This window comes from Amblyraja radiata, chromosome 4 (genome assembly GCF_010909765.2).
Source record: "Amblyraja radiata isolate CabotCenter1 chromosome 4, sAmbRad1.1.pri, whole genome shotgun sequence".
Classification (NCBI taxonomy): domain Eukaryota; kingdom Metazoa; phylum Chordata; class Chondrichthyes; order Rajiformes; family Rajidae; genus Amblyraja; species Amblyraja radiata.
The window spans coordinates 94,874,866-94,894,527 of NC_045959.1; the positions used below are offsets into that span (position 1 = coordinate 94,874,866).

At 45.4% G+C, this 19,662-nt stretch overlaps 1 protein-coding gene across 1 annotated transcript in view; it reads left to right on the plus strand.

Annotated features, from left to right (window-relative positions):
- Positions 1-2,711: 2,711 nt before the first annotated feature.
- LOC116972582 (CMP-N-acetylneuraminate-beta-galactosamide-alpha-2,3-sialyltransferase 1-like) overlaps positions 2,712-19,662 on the plus strand; it is a 29,013-nt gene continuing 12,062 nt past the window's right edge. The window contains exons 1-4 of the mRNA XM_033020399.1: positions 2,712-3,024; positions 8,408-8,601; positions 12,293-12,472; positions 16,061-16,106. Of these exons, the coding sequence (XP_032876290.1) occupies positions 2,758-3,024; positions 8,408-8,601; positions 12,293-12,472; positions 16,061-16,106 (687 nt within the window). The 5' untranslated portion in view covers positions 2,712-2,757. The remainder of the gene's footprint in view (positions 3,025-8,407; positions 8,602-12,292; positions 12,473-16,060; positions 16,107-19,662) is intronic.

The following is a 19,662-nucleotide window of genomic DNA, read 5'->3' on the forward strand; positions in this document are numbered from 1 at the left end:
TGACCTGTGAGGAGGATGCTATGAGGTTGCAGGGTGATGGGCAGTTTGGGTGAGTGGACAGATCCAGTTTAATGTGAATAAATATGAGGTTATCCACTTTTGCGGCAAGAACGGGAAGGCAGATTATTATATGAAATGTGTCAAGTTAGGAAAAGGGGAAGTACAATGAGATCTAGGGGTCCTTGTCACTGAAAGCATGCAGGTTCAGCAGGCAGTGAAGAAAGCCAATGGCATGTTGGCCTTCATAACAAGATGAGGAGTACAGGAGCAAATAGGTCCTGCAGTTTTACATGGCCCTGGTGAGACCAGACCTGGAGTATTGTGTGCAGATTTGGTCTCCAAATTTGAGGATGGACATTCTTGCTATCGTGGGGTGCAGTGTAGGTTCACAAGGTTAATTCACGGGATGGCTGGACTGTCATATGTTGAAAGAATGGAGTGACTGGGCTTGTATACTCTGGAATTAAGGATGTGACGAGATCTTATTGAATCATATAAGATTATATAAGGTCTGGACATGCTAGAGGCAGGAAACATGTTCCCAATGTTGGGGGAGTGCAGAACCAGGGGCCACAGTTTAACATAAGGGGTAGGCCATTTAGAACGGAGATGAAGAAAAACTTTTTCACCCAGGATGTTGTGAATCTGTGGAATTCTCTGCCGTGGCAGTGGAGGCCAATTCTCTGGATGCTTTCATGACAGAGTTAGATAGAGGTCCTAAAGATAGCGGAGTCCAGGGATATGGGGTGAAGGCAGGAATGGGGTACTAATTGTGGATGATCCGCCATGATCACATTGTCTATTGTCTATAAAGCTGGGAACAAAAGACAATAGATGCAAGAGTAGACCATTCGGCCCTTCGAGCCAGCACCGCCATTCAATGGGTTCATGGCTGACAGGAGGAGGCGGGGACAGGACAAGGCCTGGGAATTAAGGTGCATACAGTTGAAGGGGGTTTGTTTTGCAGATGGCTGGACAAAGAATGGTGATGCAAAGGAGTCACAAGGGTATCAGATAAGGATAGAAGTAGGGTGAAATGTAAAGCAAGAGGGAGGGATATAGGTGGAAGGGAACATGGGCAGAGGAAAAATAGAGGGGTGAGATAGTGGGAGAAAGGGGTGTGCACCGGGATGGTAGGGTACAGGAAAGAGAGAGGGGAATTCAGTGTTCATACCATTAGGCTCTGAACTGCTCAAGAAGAATATGAGGCGATGTTCCTCCAAATTGCGTGTGGCCTCAATCTGGCAATGGAGGTGGCCCCAGGGCAGGAAGATCAGTATGGGAATGGGAAGGGATGTTAACATTTCTAGTAACCGGGAGATCCATGAAGCCTTGACAGACTAGGTGCAAATGTTTGGTGGAACAATCACCTCGTCTACGCTTGGTCTCGCCAATGTAAAGTAGGCCTTGACGAAAGCACCAAATCCAGTAGGTGAGGTTTGACAAGCTGCATGTGGACCTTTGTCTCACCTGTAAGAGCTCAGTGACACAGCGGTAGAGTTGCTGCCTTATTGCACCAGATATCTAGTTAGATCCTGACTATGGGTGCTGTCTGTATGGTGTTTGAGGTTAAAGATATATGTGAATGCCTCTAACAATTTACACCAACTGCAACTTGGACATGACAGAACAATGTTGTGATCCAGGGGCAATGCTGTCCAAGATGTCCAGATTGTATGGAGCTACTGTGCACTCTAAATCTAACATTAAAGGCATTACACTTGGACAACCTCCACATCAGAAACAAACCAATTGTTAACTTGCTACTCCTGTGAATCAAGCACAGGAACAGAATAAAATTCCTCCTTTTATTTTTATGATGTTTCTGATGACCTCCAAGATAATCCTTTCACTGGACTTTTCTTATAATGATTAATGACATTTGTTCATGAAAGTTTCACAATTATTATAAATATAAATGCTTGAATGAGTCCAATGATGGACTTTGGGTGTGGTGCCTGATGAGATTGGCTCTCTATTAGTCTTGTGGGTGGATGGATTAGATATGGTTTATCTGTTCGACACAAAAACTGGAGTAATTCAGTTGGTGAGGCAGCATCTATGGAGAAAAGAACTAGGTGACATTTTGGGTCGAGACCCTTCTTCACACTTGACCCTTCTTCAGATTCGACTTCGGGTCATAACCTGAAACGCCACCTATTCTTTTTCACCAGAGATGCTGCCTGACCCGCTGCGTTACTCCAGCTTTTTGTATCTTATCTTTGGTTTAAACCAGTATCTGCTGTTCCTTCCTACACATGGTTTACCTGTTGTTTTTCTTTTAGGAGGAAGTTTACTCAGCCAGTTTGACTCAAGAAATTGTGTAATTATAGTGGCATAATGGAAAATTCGAAGAGAAGACTGACCACATTACTGGTATTCAAATCATCGGTGTGAAAGACGTCATCCTATCCACAATGAATGCAGCTCCCAAATGCACAAATACAATATGGTATTATTGATGGCTCTGCCCATTGAAAAATATTGAAAAGTGACTTGACACCACAGTAACTTTCCACTCCACTGGCTAGACGTGAAAGAAAACACCAACTGAATGCTTTCTTTTGGAAAACTTTGATTATTCTATTCTGAAGATTTATTTCAGAAAAGTATTCCACAGTAAAACTGCTGTTATTGCTCAGTAGCTACTATTTTGTGCAAACTGGAGTTGTACACAGAGATCTTTTTGTTAAGTACATATTTTGCAGGACCCACTTCTTGCTCTTCGTTTTTCTCTGTTGCCAAGCAGGCTTCACCATGCTGGTTTCACGCATTTTGTTTAGGCTGGGGAGGCTTCATTATTTGTTATATTTACTGTTTCTTGTGCTGATTTCTGCCTTATTTATCTGCACAAAATATATTTCACAACACCATCTCATGACAATGAGACTGTGCAAATGTAGCAAGTGTGTCTCTGAATTAGGTCTGTCGGAATGGTTTGACGAGCGTTACGTTTCGAACATGAACCCCATCCTGATGAAAAGCAACTACACAATTCCTGAGAAGTCTTACAATTGGTGGAAGGTAGGTGGTACACTTTACAGAGATTGGATCACTTTAAATGAAGGATAATTCATGGACTGAAATGAAATGTAAGAAAATACTTGATAAATGAAAGAATATGATAACTAAAAAACTCCCTTGTATATATTCTGGGATTTTATAGAAATTCAGATTATTTGTGTGCTCTCAATAGAGATAAAAGTTTTTCAGAATATCATCAGCATTCTGATTGAAAGTCAAAAGATATTTCTGTGAACTGGCCATTTTTCTGACTAAACTTTAGAGATATAAGCCTACTACTTTAATGCTTAGTGTCTGCCTTTCAACTATTTGAAAGAACTAACACTTTCTGTAGGCAACAAAGGATGGACAATAAAATCCAGCCTACCTGGTGACTGTCACATGCCAATAATATTTTTCGATTAAATAAAGGCCCTCTTCAGCAATATCAACTGCGAAATTGTAGATACTCATACACATGAACAAGCTCACAAATAATATTAAATTTGAACGCAAACCAGTCTTAAACAAAACAACAAAAAAAACTAAAGGGTTTCGGCCCGAAATGTTGCCTATTTCCTTCGCTCCATAGATGCTGCTGCACCCGTTGAGTTTCTCCAGCATTTTTGTGTAAAAACAAAATCATTGATACTCCATCAGTCTGAAGAAGGGTTTCGGCCCGAAACGTTCCCTATTCCCTTCGCTCCATAGATGCTGCTGCACCCGCTGAGTTTCTCCAGCACTTTTGTCTATCATTGATACTATGTAAGCTTCCCACAGTAATCAGATACCATTGCCTCTAAAGAACCCAGGCTGCCATTTTCAGCATAGGATGCCACGTAAGAATTGTTTTGGAAACTAACAAGCAATTACTTCCATTGATACTTGTGCAATGATACTTTATGAAACAATATAACATGCAATGTTATTTCAAACCCATTGAAATCAGCAATCAAGAAATCATAGGGTTTGTCAAAGGTCATTCACCATAAAGAAAAAGCAAACGAAGCGCTGGCTGTATAGGCTGTGTGTAAATTCTTATCTTTATTCATAATTCATTTATTAAAATATATTTAATCTGAGGAACGGGGATGTCAAGTAGCGGGAGAGCGAGGTGTAACAGCGAGAGAGAGAGAGGGGGCAGATGCGAGTGGGAGACAGGGGAGAGCGTGCACACAGACCCGTGCCTCATCCACAGCCAGGATTGAACCCGGGTCCCTGGCGCCACAAGTGCTGCCGAACTACCACTGGACCGAAGGTACACAAAAATGCTGGAGAAACTCAGTGGGTGCAGCAGCATCCATGGAGCGAAGGAAATAGGCAACGTTTCGGGCCAAAACCCTTCTTCAGACTGATTTATTTTCGGTTTCGGTTTCGGCCCGAAACGTTGCCTATTTCCTTTGCTCCATAGATGCTGCTGCACCCACTGAGTTTCTCCAGCATTTTTGTGTACACAGGGGGTGGAGAGGCAGGGAGAGGGGGGAGAGAGGGGGAAATGGAAAAATGGAGAGGGGCAGGTGGAGAGGGGGAGATGGACAGGAGGGGGAGGAGGGGCGAGGGGGGAGAGAGGGGGAAATGGAGAAATGGAGAGGGGGAGGTGGAGAGGGGGAGATGGACAGGAGGGGGAGGAGGGGTGAGGGGGATGGGACACACACACACACACACATCCCAACCCCCAAAACACACACACACTAACCACCCCCCTCCCCAAACACACACCACTAACCACCGAGGGGGGGCGAGGGGAGAGAGTAGGGGTGGAGGAAGGGGGGGGGAGATGGGATGGAAGGGGAGAGGAGGTGGAGAGGAGGGGGAAGAGAGGGGGAAATGGAGAGGGGGAAATGGAGCGTGACGGGGGATGGTGGGAGGGGGAGATAGGGGAGAGTGGGGAGGGAGAAAGGGGGGAGGGAGAGGGGATGAGGGAGAGGGTGAGGAGAGCAGGAAGGGGGGAGGAGGAAGGGAGGGGGAGGAGGAAGAGGGGTGGGGAGAGGGGGAATAGGGGGGAGAGGGGCAGGGGGAGAGGGAGGAAGGAGGGGAAGAGAACAACTGAGATCATGGACATTTAGACATAAGACCCTGTCATTGCAATTCGTTTGCTAGTTATAACATGTGGAAAAGGGGGTAATATGTCTTTGGTAGCAGCATTAAGGGCATTCAATGATCTCTCCATTTGTCTGGGTATGTCTAGCTTCAACACTCAAAAAGCTTGGAAGGTGGAAAAATGATAGGACTTTGATGAGAATCATTTCTGGAATTTTGTAATGGTCATGATGATGACATTTGAAACAGTAGGAATGGAATTTTAACATTTGGCAATATTGGAATTTAAAAAGTTATTCAAATGGTGGGAATAATTACAACCAATAGTTGAAATGACAGTGATGGGTCATAGAACTGCAACGAGTGAAAAATTGATGACAATAACGATTAAACCTTGATTGGGGTAAATAGATGAAATGTTAATGAAGAGAGCAACAATGGAACTCTGATAGTGGATGAAACCATTTGAACTAGTTGGACTACTGAGTGGATGTAAGTGATCAGGAGCCAGGAAGGGGTGGGAGATTGCAACCTTCACGTGGCCCGCCCTGTTTCGACGAATGTAATCAACCTGGTGTGCACAATCAAATAAGATCAATTAGAACGAGTTGTCTTGCACAAGTTGTCCAGCACAAATTTAGACTGTGCATGTCATATGCAAGAAGAAGAGGAGCCAGGAAGGTGATAAAGAGAATGGTGTGATCAACCAAAATCAACCAAATAAACCATTGCAATCAAAAACGTAATGTTGGCTATTTAAAACCATATAATTGCTTTATTTTGGACATTAAAGCTTCACATTGCCAGTTTAACCATATTACATGTACCATATAAAGTAGGTTAAAACAAATGCTGTATTTCGGTACTTACAGAATATCTACAAGAAATTGTTTCAAGCCATTCATAATCCCACTACCTGAAATTAGGACAAATGGTGAAACTTTACTGGTTTATTGGGCATATTAGTTGACGAGATGATAGTCTAATTTTCCCTTTAAAATTATATCATGTGTCATAATTATAAAAATCATAAAGTTATTGTGGTAATTCATGTTTAGTTTAGTTTTAGTTTAGAAATACAGTGCGGAAACAGTGAGACTGTGCCGACATGCACCAGCACCATCCTACACACTAGGGAAAGTTTGCAACTTTTTTTACCAAAGCAAATGAACCTACAAACCTGAATGTATTTTGGAATGTGGAGGAAACCGGAGCACCTGTGCAAAACCCACACAGTCACAGGGAGAACGAACAAACTCAGCAGACAGCACCCGTAGTCAGGACCGAGCCCGGGTCTCAGGCGCCGTAAGGCAGCAATTCTACCGCTGTTTAAGAAGGAACTGCAGATGCTGGAAAATCGAAGATAGACAAAAATGCTGGAGGAACTCAGCAGGTGCGGCAGCGTCTATGGAGCGAAGGAAATAGGCAACGTTTCGGGTCGAAACCCTTCTTCAGTCTGAAGAAGGGTTTCGACCCGAAACGTTGCTTATTCCCTTCGCTCCATAGATGCCTCACTAGCTGAGTTTTTCCAGCAATTCTACCACTGTACTGCCTAAATGGATTAAATATACACAGCACATAATGGAAACCTAAAATACTTAGCAGGTAAATCTACTCCATAAATCAACACCATTAAAAAATCATATGTTTAAAGTCTGTACTTATTTACGCTGGTTTAATTAGTTTCTGCCTGAGGTTTCATTGCACTTATACTAGGGAGGGAAAATTTGTCGTGCAAACAGGTGATACATGTAAGTCCAGCAGCCTTGAATGCTCTTAATGACCTCCCAAGTCCAACAGAGACAAGGATAGAAATTGTTTGCTCACCATTCTGATTTAAATTGTCATTCCTTTACTGTAACTGGGTCTAAATTATTTTCCAGCAGCAAAGTGGGAGTATCATTACTGGAAGAACGGGTAATCCGAAAATAAATTAAACTGTGCATTCAATGTTTATTTATTCCCTAAAGAAAGCTACACATTTTCACTCTTCAAATTGTAGGAAAATATTGATACCACACCATAGCTAACAATTATCAGTCTGAAATGCCAGCTTTTTCTTGGATAGGTTGATTTTACTTATATACAGCAATACTTTCAGTACCGTCTCAGACACCTCCATTGTTGGATTCCTGATAGTTACCTTCTCTCATACATATGAGTTAGGAAAAATAGGTCACTCAGGTTGTCAAGCCTTCTGCAATTTAAGGAGATTTGTGTTTTACATTGAACATAGAACAGGACAGCACAGGAGCATGTGGCCTCACAGCAAATTTAGCTCCATCAGCAAATTTAGCTTCCACAACATCATCGCCTTCATCGAGTCTGAAATGCAAAAAGCTGAGACCCAGCACCTATCCCTGTTGGACACCTCCCACTGCAACTTGCCAACTCCTTAAAAACCCATTAATTGATTCTTATTAGCCAGTCAATCGTTCATTCAGGCAAATACTCTGTCAACTTTCATTTTGCATCATATCCTTTGCTGTAATTACTTTCAAATGCCAGCTCAGAATCTAAATATAAAGTGTTTATCAGTTTTCCTTTATCTACACCACATTACTCCAATAAATCGGTCAAACATTTTTACCAGTTCATATGGCTATATTGACTTTATTAAATTATGTACAATTTCCTGCTTTGACATCTGTAAAGTTTCCCTATAACAAATGGAAAGATAAATGGCATTTGGCTTCCTGCTTTAGCTCCATAAGACATAGGAGCAGAATTAGACCATTTGGCCTGTTTCCACCATGTTCTACCCCATGACTACTGTGGATGTTAGCAATTTTGTTGATCATAATTATAATTTTGTAAATGTGTTTTGTGCCAATTTCACATTTTTTCCCTGCAGGACAAGATTATGGGTTGATGCAATAAGCTGCATGCTTTTCACAGAGCAGAAACCCCTCATGCTCAAATGTTGGCCATTGTTTTCATCAGTGTTCATGCTAACAGAAAGAACCAAGCATAAAAGCAGTCAGAGTGTCTTGGCACAGATGTTGCTGCCCCAATGATGGGTTGGATTGTTCTGTCATGAATATAGTATGGATTGGGGCAGGGTAGGGGAGTAGAGAAGTTCCACAGAAGGAGCATACCTGCCAGGTTTGAGAAGGATCTGTTAATAAACGAAACAATCCTTCTATCCAAAGGATAACACTGCATAATATTATTATGAATTGTGTTTGGGAAGGTTGAGCCTAATTACTGTAATGCATTTATTAGCATTTATGCTTAAGGAAATCATAATTGCAATCAGTAATAGAATAAATTATTGAATAGCCATTCTTACATGACTTCAAGATTATTATTATAACATAATAGTATTATTAACATATACTAATTTAAAATTATCTTCTGGTAGAGGCTTCAAGGTAGCAAAAATGCACCCTATTTCAACATCGTAATGGAACAAGTATTTAAGTTGTTTCCCGGAGACAACCTGCTCTCAGGCCATGGACCAAACCGATGCAGGACATGTGCCGTGGTTGGGAATTCTGGAAATCTGATAGGATCCAATTATGGACCAATAATTGACTCCCATAATTTTGTGATGAGGTAAGCCACCTAGTGCTAACTATGATTTCTTGATGTTGAAGCAGATGAAAAGGGCAAGCTGAACACTTGAGCTCAGTCCGCCAAGGTCTACTTGATCTCCCGGTTGCTAATCATTTTAATTCCCCTTCCCATTCCCACGTTAACCTTTCTGTCCTGGGCCTCCTCCATTGCCAGAGTGAGGCCACATGCAGACTGGAGGAACAGCACCTCAGATTCTGCTTGGCTAGCTTACAACCCAACAGTATGAACATTGAATTCTCCACTTTTAGGTAATCCCTAACTAACCCATCTCCCAGCCCCCCCCCCCCCCCCCCCCCCCACCCACCCCCTCCCCCTCTCGCCCTTCACCTTCCCTCCCCTGTGCCCCACCTGGAAGATCGCAGAGCAGCTGCAGCTAGACCAGCGAGAGCGGATTGACTGAGATCCTAATTAGTTGTGTGGATAGTTGACTTGATTAGATAAAATTTTCAGGTCTAGGGGAACGGCCTTGGTGAGGGAAAGTGCGAGTCTTTGGCAAGGAGGCTACACTTGAATCGGTTGTGTGTTTAATTTAATTTTATATATTTAAACTTGTGATGGCAGGAATATTATTGCAGTGTGTTTACTGCAGGATGTGGGAAGTCAGGGGCACTGCTGGGGGCACTGCTGGTGTCACTGACCACTACACCTGGGGCAACTGTGACCAGATGCAGCTCCTCAAGTTCCGAGTTAGGGAACTGGAGCAGCAGCTGGATGCCCTGCGGTCCATCCGGGACGACGAAAGTTTCCTGGACAGGACCTACAGTCAGGTCGTCACTCCAAGAGTGCAGGAGGTGCGACGGGTAGAGACAGAAAGAAAGGGGATGAAGCGAGTGCAGGATACCTTGGTGGAAGCACCTCTTGCGAACGGGTAACCCTCTTGGGAGTTGTCGGGGGAAGATGGTGCTTGCAGTCCGTTGGCAGACAGGTCTGTGACTTGAATCTTAGTGCTGAGACTCGACCAACGAGACTGACGTCAGGCACAGCCATAGTGGTGGGTGACTGTTGCGGACAGGAGATTCTGTGGCGATAGGCGAGACTCGAGCAAGGTGTGTTGCCTCCCCGGTGCCAGGGTCCAAGACGTCTCAGACCGACTTCAGAACATCCTCGAAAGGAAGGGGAGCAGCCGGAAGTAGTTGTGCATGTAGGCGCAAATGACATGGGTAAGAAGAGGAAGAAGGTTCTGCAACATGAGTAAAGAGAACTAGGCGTGAGGCTGAAAAGCAGGACTTCTAGGTTTGCTTCCAGTACCTCGTGCTAGTGAGGGTAGGAACAGGGAGATAGGGGATCTGAATGTGTGGCTGAGGAGTTGGTGCAGGGGGCAGGGATTTAGATTTCTAGATCACTGGAATCACTTCTGGGGCAGAGGTGACCTGTATAAAAGGGATGGGTTGCACCTTAATTGGAAAGGGGACCGACATTCTGGCAGGCAGGTTTGCCAGTACTACACACGTGGGTTTAAACTAAAGAGTGGGGGGTTGGAGTCAACAACATGGAAGCTTGTTCAGCTAACTGGAAAGAGAGTGTAGGAAAGGTCATGTTTAAACTAACAGGGCAGGGGGATGGGACCCAATGCAAGGAGACAGATGGCCATAAAAGGAGGACAGAAGCAAAGGTAGAAAGAAGATAAGAAAAACAAACCAGGGTGACCTAGGCTGGGAGCTAAACATACAGGGGTATTCGATATTCAGGAAGGATAGACAAAAAGGAAGAGGAGATGGGGCAGCATTGCTGGTTAATGCAGGGAGAGACATTAGCTTGAATGTTGTAGAATCGGTATGGTTAGAACTGCGAAATAGCCAAGAGCAGAAAGCATTTGTTGGAGTTGTATACAGACCACCAAACAGAAGTAGGGAGGTTGGGGGACAGCATCAAGCAGGAAATTAGGGATGCGTGTAGCAAAGGTACAGCGGTTATCATGGGTGACTTTAATCTACATATAGATTGGACCACCCAAATTGGTAACAGTGCTGAGAAGGAGGATTTCCTGGAATGTATACGGGATGGGTTTTTAAACCAATATGTAGAGGAACCGACTAGAGGGGACCTGCACTGGGTATTGTGTAATGAGGAAGGAATAGTTAGCGATCTTGTTATGCAAAGTCCCTTGGGCAACAGTGACCATATATGGTGGAATTCTGCATTAAGATGTAGAGTGACACGTTTAATTCAGAGACTAAGAAAGCTAAGTGCATGTTGGGTCTTCATTGTGAGAGGATTTGAGTTTAGGTGCAAGGAGGTCCTACTGTAGTTGTGCAGGGCACTGGTGAGACCGCACCTGGAGTATTGTGTGCAATTCTGGTCTCCTAATTTGAGGAAGGACATTATTGCTATGGAGGAAGTACAGCGTACCTGGTTAATTCCCGGGATGGCAGGAATGACATATGATGAAAGAACGGGTCGACTTGGCTTGTATTCACTGGAATTTAGGCTGAGAAGGGATCTTATAGAAACATATAACATTCTTAGAGGATTGGACAGGGTAGATGCCCACCCCCCTCGTCCCCCCCCCCCCCCCCCCCCGCCCCTATAATCAGTCTGAAAAAGGATCTTAACCAGAAACTTTGCCTATCCATGCTCTTCAGTGATGCTGTCTGATCTGCTGAGTTACTCCCACACTTTCTGTCCTTTTGTGTATTAACCAGTATCTGCAGTTCTTTGTTTCTATAGGGCTAGCTCCAAAGTTGATTAAAGTTTGTTAATGATTACATATTCGTGCAGATAGAATTTATCCACTGACTGTACAATGATGGCGATATCTTAGTCATATTTAAAGAGGATAAAAAGTGGAGGAGGATGGGATTAATGCATGTTATCCAAAACTCAATTCTATACTATTCCAGTTGGTTCAGCCGGTTAGGTTGCTGCCATTCTTTGATGTGGATCTGAAATAAACTTATGCTAAAAGATGGACACATAGAAATCAATAAACTATGGACTGATGTTATAGTAAACATTTTAGAAGCAATTGCAAAAGATGTAATTCCAGGGCAAACTCTCAAGAAAATTAATGTGGTTTTAAGACATATTTGACCAATTTATTGCTGTTGATGACGTAACATCTGCTGAGGACAAAGTTAATTAATTTCAGGAAGGAATTGATAGGGTGCAACTCAAAGGCTATTATGGAAATTTTTTAAATGGTGATGGAGGTAACATGTTGGTGTGGATTGAAGATTGGCTGGACACAGGAGAAAGAGATTTGGCATAAATGTTTCCTATTGTTTGACAAGATGTGATACGTGCTGTGCTACAGGGATCAGTTCTATGACTCCATTTTTTGCTTTTTCCATAAACTATCCAGATGATGGCTCAAATGGTAATAAGGCTTCTAAATTTACTGACCACAAACACAGACCGTCTGCTTATATCTATAGAAACTCAAAGATTCTCAAGATATTGCATTGGGCTTTATAGCCGATATAATTTTTTTGTAATGTATTCACTGTTGTAATGTAGGAAACTTGACAACCTATTTGCAAGGTGCCTCAAAGAACATTGTTAAAAAGTAGACTATTAGTTTTAAAATCGTTAGTCACAGTATCAAATTTGGCCTAGCCACCACCAGGCTAAAATTCATTCTCTAATTAGAATTTATTGTTTTCTAACCATCACATTAAAGAACAATTGTTTGAGTATCTGCTTAATGATCTGTATTTTTTAAATCATGCAGGATGAACCATGCAAAGACTGTTGGCTATGAGAGGGATGTGGGTACTAAAACCACACATCACTTCATGTACCCACAAAGTGCTCAAAACCTGGCGCACAATGTTTCTTTGGTTCTGATACCATTTAAAATATTGGACCTACAGTGGCTAATAAGTGCCATTACAACAGGCAATATCACTCGGTGAGTCGGTTGTTAATTCTTCCCAATGGAAACATACATAAACAGATAGCAATTTCAAGATGGTCCATTTTTCTCCATGTTACTCTTTTTTTTCTTTCTTGCTTCCCGGCCTGACAGCATTGACTCATTCTGAGTTATAGTATCTCATAGGCATCGGGCACTTCCAGATCTTGAATAAAAGGCTGTGGGCCGAGGCGCTTTTTCGTTTAAGTTTGACCCAAATCACATAACTACCTGAATTTTTAACATTTCAGAAATAATACCTGAAACTCGTCAAGACCAAAATCTGCACATATTTTAAAAATATGAAAAAAAACTCAAATTTTCCGAGTAGTAATTGTCCAATCAATGCACGTTTGACATTGCGTCGGACACCAATTGACCAATCACACGCTTTGTTTCATGGTAGCTAGGCAGCGAGCACTCTGGGATCATGGCTGCCTCCTAATTACATCAAAACAACAGCAAGGTTTCGAAGGAATAAAGGTAATGCTAACCTTGCTGATAATTTTGTTTTACAATTGATTTATCTTTGTAAAGTTATGATGTGAACTGTTAAATAAAAATGATAATAAAAATGTAGAGCTAGTGTTAGGATTAGGGTTAGTCTGTCAGTCTGTCAGTCAGTCGGTCTGTCGGTCGGTCGGTCAGCTCGTCAGTCAGTCGATCAGTCAGTCGGTCGGGCCATCAGTTGGGCTGTCGGTAGGCCGGTGGATGCTGCGAAGGATCGGTCGGGCTGTCGGGCTGCGGGTGGATACTGTGATGGGTCGGTCGGGCTGTCGGTAGCCGATGAGTGCTGTGACGGGTCGGTCGGGCTGTTGGGCTGCCAGTCAGTGCTGCGAGGGGTCAGTCAGGATGTCGGGCCGGCCCGTGGATGCTGTGTAGGATCGGTCAGGCTGTCGGTAGGCCTGTGGATGCTGCGAAGGGTCGGTCGGGCTGTTCGTAGGCCAATGTTGCAGCGAGCAAGGCAGTGCCACTCCCCACTATCAATACCATGATGATCCAGAAGGGCATGCTGGCCAAGGTGGATGCACTGAGCGGCCACACGTACAAAGCCCACAGTTGGTCCCAAAGCAGCTCCAGCTCCATCAGTGGGCAGCTCTGGAAGGGGGGGGCGTTAGGTTTAGGCATTTTCCTCTAAGTCGAAGGTGCCTTAGCCTTCCCCCAGCCTGGCACTGCCCCAGTCCCACTATGGCCGTGACCCCCACTCTGCCCACTGGCAGTCAGTGGGGTTCAGTAAACAGGGGAACCCACAAGAACTGCCCTCACTCATTAATTAGCTGGTTCAGGAGCCGGACCTCTGCGGCAGTCTCATTCAAAATACATACATGTGGTGGCACCCGGTGGTTGGGCCACTAGCTACACGAACCCTCCGCAGTCGGGGGTAGGGTCACTTAACTCAGCAATGGCAGGGAGGAGTTGTCAAGTGGTATAGGGGTGTGTCCTGGTATATATAATGAACCCCCGGACTACCCTCTGTTTCTCTTCTCTCTCTCTTTGAGCTGACCAGTTCTCTTCTGTCTAGAGGTGAGTTCTTCCACCGCAGCAGGGGCTCAGCTCCAGCCCACGAGGCACCAGCCTCACAACAGCAGCAGCAACAACTTTATGTTAGAGGACCAACGTGCATGTATAACAAACCTTTTATGGCTGAATAAAGTAAATTTCACCACATTTGGTGCCACTACATTGGTGACCCCGACGTTCCAAAATGGAGATTTTGGATTTTCCGACGCACGCAGCTGACCATCTACCTTGGTGACCTGATGTCTGCAGCCGGCAGCCCGGCTCTACGGTAATGACCGCTATGGATGCAGCCGTCAACTCTGTGCTGCACCCAGACGCCGCCTTGTGCCCTACCGACGTGGTCGGGCCGCTCGACTAACGCCAATGCCTGGTCTAATAAATCTCAGGCTGCCTGAGCCGCCCACCGGCATTCCGGGTCCACCACAGCAGAGAGCAGTGCAGCAGCCACGGTCCTAACTATCTCTCCCGCATGACCCAACCGGAGCCGACCACTGGGGCTAAGAGACCACGACTGCCGCCGCTCCCCCACCAGCTGCCGCAGGAGCTGCGAGGGTTGCAGCCCACCGCCCCCAGCATCACCGACGGCCTCGGGGACAGGGAGAGAGCGGGCCCACCCCTTACCCCGCCTGCCGCTGCTCAAAGCCTAGCCACCCGATAGGGCAGGCATACCTGGGGCGGCTGCCCGAAGACGTCCTCACCGGCACGCCTCCCGATAGAGCGGGCCTACCTGGGGCCGCTGACCGAAGACATCCTCACCGGCGCTGACCCCGAAGATCCCTGGGCGCTGGCTGCCCATCCGGCCCAGCAGCGGGGTGGCGCCTCGGCCGTTCATGAGTCAGCGGTCCCGTGACGGATTCCCCGGCAGCTTCCAGCCTCCACCAAGGGCGCGGCAGCACAGCCAGCCTTCGGTGACACCGGCGACAGTGGGTGGAGATCCTACCTGCAGCGGTGGGGCGAGGCCCATCGACGCTGGCCGCCAAAATGGCTGCCGCGGCCAACTCCCACATGGCTGCCCCAGCCAGTCGGAAGCGACACTCGACCTGCTGACCGCCGTAAACAGCGCCACCTCTGGGCGAGTGGCAACTCTGCAGCCTGACCGCCGTCAGTAGTGCCACCTCTGGTCGAGTGGCATCTACTGGTGTAGCCAGTGGTTGGGCCACTAGCTACACAAACCCTCAGCAGTTGGGGATAGGGTCACGTGACTCAGCAATGGCAGAGAGGAGTTTTCACGGGGTATAGGGGTGTGTCCTGGTATATATACTGAACCCCGGGACAACCCTCTTTCTCTTCTCTCTCTCTTACTTCGAGCTGACCAGTTCTCATCTCTCTAGCGGTGTGTGTCCTTCCACCTCAGCAGAGGCTCAGCTCGAGCCCACGAGACAACAGCTTTATGTTAGAGGACCGATGTGCATGTCTAACGAACCTTTTATGCCTGAATAAAGTCACCCATTTGTTCATCACATTTGGTGCCTCCACCCACTCACAATTATATTCATTATATTATTTCAATCTAATTTTCTAATTAGCTTAATTAATTAATGTGCAACTTTTGGCACTGACCTGTTATGACTTCCTTCTCAATTATATTTTTTCTAAATCTGTGCAAAATTTCTAGTTCCCAGACATGGGTCACGAAAGTTAAATTCTAGACACATTTTTGATGCTCGGCCCACAGCCTACAAATAGCTCTTATGAAGACTGTCAGATTTAACTCCAGGTTAGCAAAAAGTGGATGTGAAATGATGATCAATGTGAATTCTACTTTATGACTTGAATGATGTGGTCAATAAAATTTGGCAATTCATCAATTACCTCCTATTCATTGTCCATACATATATACAGTATCATTGGTTGTGGATAAATCATTGAGATGTCCATTGTGAACAAATTAATATTAATGATCAAAGTTGTTACATCACTGGGCAGCAGGTAACATTTCTTCAACAACAGATCACAAATTAGTCGGTTGGAGGTAAATAGGTACCAGAGATTAAAAAATATATTTGTATTGTGCAGGACTGAGATGAATTGATTATGTTTATTTTTTTATTATTTTATTAACAGTGCTCATAGTCGAGTGGTAAGTAAGATCAAGGCAAATAAAGATAAGGTGAGTTACAATTTAATTTGTCTTATTCGGGTGGGAAGGGCCTAAGGTTAAGTACAAATGGATGAATTTTGCTAACCATAAAGGTGGCATTTTTAAGAGTGTGGCATATCTACCTGACTTAACTGAAAAGCAAAACTAAGTAAATCTCGAAGACACAAGGAACTGCGGATACTGGTTTACAAAAAAAGACACACCGTCTAGGCCACCGAGGGGCTGAGATACCATCCTACAAAGTCAGCCTCGGAAGTCGCCTATGGGAACAGGTCTGATGGCTTTGGCTGGGCCGGAGTTCCAAAGCCGCGGCTGCAGGGAGCAAATTTGACCTGCCAATTGGTCATGGAAGTCGGCTGTGGGAATGGATGTGCCGGCTCTGGCCAGTTCAGTGTTCCAGAGGCCCGACTGCAGGGGGCAAATTTGACCCACTGATCAGCCGCTAAAGTCCTGATGAGGTTGCTAACAACCACCTCACCAGGCTTAAGTGCCATATTTTTGGAGGGACCTCTGGGGGGGGAGGTTTAAAGTGCACTCTCTTAATTTTGTCTAGATTATAGGAGGTGCTGGACCATCAGTTGCTGGAAAATGGTTGGTGGACTTGTACTATAAATATATATTAGAACATTTTATATTCTTTGTGGAAAAAAAGTTATCTATTTATCTTCCCCAGTCCATTCTGTGACATTCTCTCTCCTTTGAAAACCTACCTTGCTTTGCCTCTCCCCTGTCCATGTTACTTTAATTGTCCCCCCCTGCTTCATCTCTCCAGCTTTGAAAATATCTCTTCTATCTGTCGGCTGCAGAACATTCTGGAGGGGGAGGGTGAACAGCCAGTTGGCGTGGTGCACATTGGCACCAACGATATAGGTAAAAAACGGGATGAGATCCTACAAGGTGAATTTAGGGAGCTAGGAGAAACTTAAAAGTAGGACCTCAAAGGTAATAATCTCTGGATTACTACCAGTGCCACGTGCTAGTCAGAGTAGAAATAGGAAGATATTTCAGATGAATACGTGGCTTGAAAAATGGTGCAAGGGGGAGGGATTCACATTTCTAGGGCATTGGAACCAGTTCTGGGGGAGGTGGGACCAGTACAAACAGGACGGTCTGCACCTGGGCTGGAATGGAACCAATGTCCTTGGGGGAATGTTTGCTAGTGCTGTCGGGGAGGATTTAAACTAATGTGGCAGGGGATGGGAGCATGAGCAGAGAGACAGAGGGGTGTAAAATGAGGGTAGAAGCAATAGGTAGCAAGGTGAAAAGTAAAAGTGGCAGGCAGACAAATCCAGGGCAAAAATCAAAAAGGGCCATTTTTCAACATAATTGTATAAGGGGTAAGAGTGTTGTAAAAACAAGCCTGAAGGCTTTGTGTCTCAATGCAAGGAGCATTCGTAATAAGGTGGATGAGTTGAATGTGCAGATAGTTATTAATGAATATGTTATAGTTGTGATCACAGAGACATTGTTCCAGGGTGACCAAGGCTGGGAGCTGAACATCCAGGGATATTCAATATTCAGGAGGGGTAGACAGAAAGGAAAAGGAGGTGGGGTAGCGTTGCTGGTTAGAGTGGAGATTAACGCAATGGAAAGGAAGGACATTAGCTTGGAGGATGTGGAATCGATATGGGTAGAGCTGCGAAACACTAAGGGGCAGAAAACGCAAGTGGGAGTTATGTACAGGCCACCTAACAGTAGTAGTGGAGTTGAGGATGGCATCAAACAGGAAATTAGAAATGCGTGCAACAAAGGTAAAACAGTTATAATGGGTGACTTCAATCTCCATATAGATTGGGTGAATCAAATTGGCAAGGGTGCTGAGGAAGGGGATTTCTTGGAATGTATGCGGGATAGTTTTCAAAACCAACATGTAGAGGAACCAACGAGAGAGCAGGCTATTCTAGACTGGGTATTGAGTAATGAGGAAGGGTTAGTTAGCAGTCTTGTTGTGCGTGGCCCCTTGGGCAAGAGTGACCATAATATGGTTGAGTTCTTCATTAGGACGGAGAGTGTCATAGTTAATTCAGAAACAAGGGTTCTGAACTTAAAGAAAGGTAACTTTGAGGGTATGAGATGTGAATTGGCCAAGATAGACTGGCAATTGATTCTTAAAGGGTTGACGGTGGATATGCAATGGAAGGCATTTAAAGACCGCATGGATGAACTACAACAATTGTTCATCCCAGTTTGGCAAAATAATAAATCAGGGAAGGTAGTACATCCGTGGATAACAAGGGAAATCAGGGATAGTATCAAAACAAAAGATGAAGAATGCAAATTAGCCAGAAAAAGCAGCCTACCAGAGGACTGGGAGAAATTCAGAGTCCAGCAGAGGAGGACAAAGGGCTAATTAGGCAAGGGAAAATGGATTATGAAAGAAAACTGACAGGGAACATAAAAACTGACTGCAAAAGCTTTTATAGATATGTGAAGAGAAAAAGATTAGTTAAAACAAATGTAGGTCCCTTGCAGTCAGAAACAGGTGAATTGATCATGGGGAACAAGGACACGGCAGACCAATTGAATAACTACTTTGGTTCTGTCTTCACTAAGGAAGACATAAATAATCTGCCGGAAATAGCAGGGGGCCGGAGGTCAAAAGGATTTGAGTATAGAAGCAGGGAAGTTCTACACCCACAACCCCCCCCCCCCACACATCGCCCCGTCCCCAGTCCACCCACCTGCCTTCCTCTGGCCCCAACTCCCACCCCTGCCGGGTGTTCACCATCCCCCCCGACTTCCCCCTCTCCCACACCCAACGGTCTGTCCTCAGCAGAGGTCTCACCTTTGTCCCGCTCCGTCCCCATCTCATTGAGTTCCGCGCCCACCATGACTTGGAGCGCTTCTACCGTCGTCTCCGCCTCACAGCGCACTTCCATGGGAAGGAGTCCTCGCCCCCCAATGATGACCCTTTTTCCCGTCTCGAACGCACCCCCTCCTCGTGGAACCCCTCTCGTAAAGTCCCGGCTCTGGAACTCTTTATCCAGAACTGCCGCCGCGACGTCAACCGCCTCAACTTCTCCACTCCTCTGTCTCACTCTAATCTTTCCCGCTCTGAACGCACTGCCATTGAATCACTCCGCAAAAAACCCAGATTGGGTCATCAAACCAGCCGACAAGGGAGGTGCCGTGGTAGTCTGGTGCGTCGATCTCTACAAAGCTGAGGCCACGCGCCAACTCTCGGACACCTCCTCCTACTTACCCTTGGACCATGACCCCACTGACGAGCACCAGGCAACCATTTCTAGCACCATCACCGACTTCATCAATTCCCATGCCCTGCCCGACCTAGCTTCCAACCTCATCGTTCCCCAGCCCCGCACGGCCCGTTTTTACCTTCTCCCCAAAATCCACAAACCCGGCTCTCCCGGCAGACCCATTGTCTCTGCGTGTTCGTGCCCCACCGAACTCATCTCCACATACCTTGACTCCATCCTATCCCCCTTGGTCAAATCCCTTCCCACCTATGTTCTAGACACCTCAGACACTCTCCGCCGCCTCCACGCATTTCACTCTATAGGCCCTCACCCCCTCATCTTCACCATGGATGTCCAGTCACTCTACA